This window comes from Propithecus coquereli, unplaced genomic scaffold (assembly GCF_000956105.1).
Source record: "Propithecus coquereli isolate 6110/MARCELLA unplaced genomic scaffold, Pcoq_1.0 Scaffold42, whole genome shotgun sequence".
In the NCBI taxonomy this organism is placed as follows: domain Eukaryota; kingdom Metazoa; phylum Chordata; class Mammalia; order Primates; family Indriidae; genus Propithecus; species Propithecus coquereli.
In genome coordinates this window covers 2483396-2485754 of record NW_012149952.1, presented here as the reverse complement: position 1 = coordinate 2485754, position 2359 = coordinate 2483396, and the positions used below count along the sequence as shown (strand labels likewise).

At 60.3% G+C, this 2359-nt stretch overlaps 1 protein-coding gene across 1 annotated transcript in view; it reads right to left on the bottom strand.

Moving 5' to 3' along the window:
* Positions 1 to 1773, bottom strand: part of CD3EAP (CD3e molecule, epsilon associated protein) — a 1928-nt gene extending 155 nt beyond the window's left edge. The window contains exons 1-3 of the mRNA XM_012653242.1: positions 1422 to 1773; positions 1072 to 1213; positions 8 to 904 (exon numbers count right to left, since the gene is read on the bottom strand). Of these exons, the coding sequence (XP_012508696.1) occupies positions 8 to 904; positions 1072 to 1213; positions 1422 to 1773 (1391 nt within the window). The remainder of the gene's footprint in view (positions 1 to 7; positions 905 to 1071; positions 1214 to 1421) is intronic.
* Positions 1774 to 2359: the final 586 nt, after the last annotated feature.

Below are 2359 nucleotides of genomic sequence, written 5' to 3'. Positions count from 1 at the left end.
GGGGAGCTCCCGAGGTCTCACCTCTGGCTGCACAGCCTCAGTCCCTGGCTCTGTCATTGTGTTCTGCGACTTTTCTTTTTTCCTTTTCTTCGCGGGAGGCAGTGAGATGGCTTCCTCCTGCGGCTCCGCCTTCACCTGCAGCTGAGACTCAACTCTCATCCCTTCCCCTGGCTCCATCTCTTTTGTCTCCTTTGGCCTCTTTCTCTTCTTGGTGGGGGACAGGACTGTCTCTTCCAGAGGTTCGGTTTTAACGGGTTTGAGCTCCACTGTCTTTTCATCTGGCTCAGATGTTTCTGCCCCTTTGTGCTTCTTCTTCTTGGTGGCGGACGGGAGCTGCACTCCCAGAGCCTCGAGCGTCTCAGCTGTGGGCTCCGTCGCCGCAAGCTCTGTCACCTCTGGTTCTTTCAGCTGCTGCTTTTTCTTCTTCTTCTCCACATCTGTTTCTGGGGACCCCAAAGCTTTGTCCACCTCCAGGGCCCCGTGCCCATTCACTGCCTCCCGAGTGACCGAAGCCTCTGGCATCTGCATCTTCTTTTTTCTCTTCCCCGAAGTGGGTGACTTCTGTGCCAGGGCTGACCCAGGCCCTGTGACCGGTAGGTTGCCTCCAAAGGCACAGAACCGAGGCTTCAGGCCAGGGGGGATCTGTGGTGGGGGACTTGCTGCAATGGGCTGGAGAAGGGTCCCGGACAACGATTGTTGTGGACCCTCAATGATCCTGAGGCAGCCCTGGGGGGCCGGGACACAGGTGAGTCCACCTCCCGCCTCCACTGAGGGGGCCAGCAGGGTTGTTTCTCCAGTCTGGGGGCTGCTGCTGCTGCTGAGGACCCGATAGCGGTGCCGCTTGCCTGCCAACTTGCCTTTCACAATCTGGGAGCGAGACAGAGGCACGCGCCGCCCATTGAGGCTGAGGGGAGAAAGCGGGAGGGCAGAAGCTGAGAGCCTTTTGGTGGAACGGGAGAAAGGAGGTCAAAAGCGCATTTTGGCGTTCCTCGGAAATGCCCCACTAAATTTCCCTCAAGCTCAGCCTCTCGGGTGGGGAGCATTCCCAGGGGACAGTATGGGACCACTCACCACTCCGGGGCAAAGTCTGCAGGGGCCTGGATAAGCCACACCTCCGTATCTGGGTCTGTCAGGGCCTCCAAGGAGAAACGAGGGGACTCTGAGGCTGGGGGCGTCGCGGTAAAGTTGGGGGGACAAGAGAACCGAGTGGCACCTGCGGGAGAAGGGGGAAAGCGGGGGTCTATGACACTTCCCTGCCGGTCCAATCCTCCAGGGCGCCTATCGCTCCATTGGTCCCAACCTCGTGAGATCTCCAAAGCCCTCTCCTGGTCTCTCCTCTCTGCCCGCCTGTTGGGGCGTCCCCACCTCCACCGAACTAACCCCTGGGGGCGCCTTTCTACCGGGAGTCCCCGGCAAGATACCCTCTCTCCGCCCGATCTCTGGTTCCCCGCACTGGGAGATACGCTCTCTCCGCAAATACGGTCTCCAGGGCCGCTTCCTTTTCCGCCCAAACTCCCGGGACGCCCTTTCCCCTGCCACCAGCTCACCGTCCGCACCCCGTCGATCCGCCCGCTCACCGTTGGACTGGGCCCCCTCCATCCCGGGATCCACGTCGCGCGCAAACCCAGCAGCCGGGGTTCCCTGGCCGCCGCTGAAGACCACGTGGACCCAAAGGGGTGGGGCCTCATCCGGGAGCGCCCAAGGGGCCAGGAGCGCGGGGGACACCGCTCGGCGGCTGTTCGTTCTTCGGGTAGAACTGGGGGAAATTTCCATTGTGCAGAACACACAACAGAGAAGACGTCTTTTCCTGAAAATCTGCTCCGGGATCAGGCGATTCTCTCTTTTGTTGGAGCCAGAGCCTCGCCGGTCCCGGCAGGTCTCCCCCACAGTCTCTAGGACATGGTTTGTTCCAACACCGCCTTAAAGGGGCAACTGCCCCGATAGGCCCTAACTCTTAAAGAGACAGGAAGGTCGATTGGTCTGACGTTCTTAAAGAGACAGGTAAGAATCCTGGACAGTAGGGCTGTGCTTTCAGTGTTGCAATCCCTTCTGGGGAGGCCCAGATGCCTTGGAAGTTGAGAACTTGAGTGGGAGAGGTGGAAAAAAGGAGGAATGGGGGTAATCCCTCCCCAGGGCGTGAAGTAGCAGCCAGGGGCGGGGCTTCTGGACTCCGAGGGAGCGGGAAACACAGGGGGAGGAGCCTGAGGATCCAGGGGCGGAGCCTCGAACCCGGAGAGAGACACGCGTGGGGCGGTGCGGGCTAAGGGGCGGCGAGCACAGATTAAGTGAGACTTGTAGATGCCTTCGAGGGTTTACTCTAGTGCGTGGGAAACGTTCCTGATGGCTTTGAGGAAGGCAG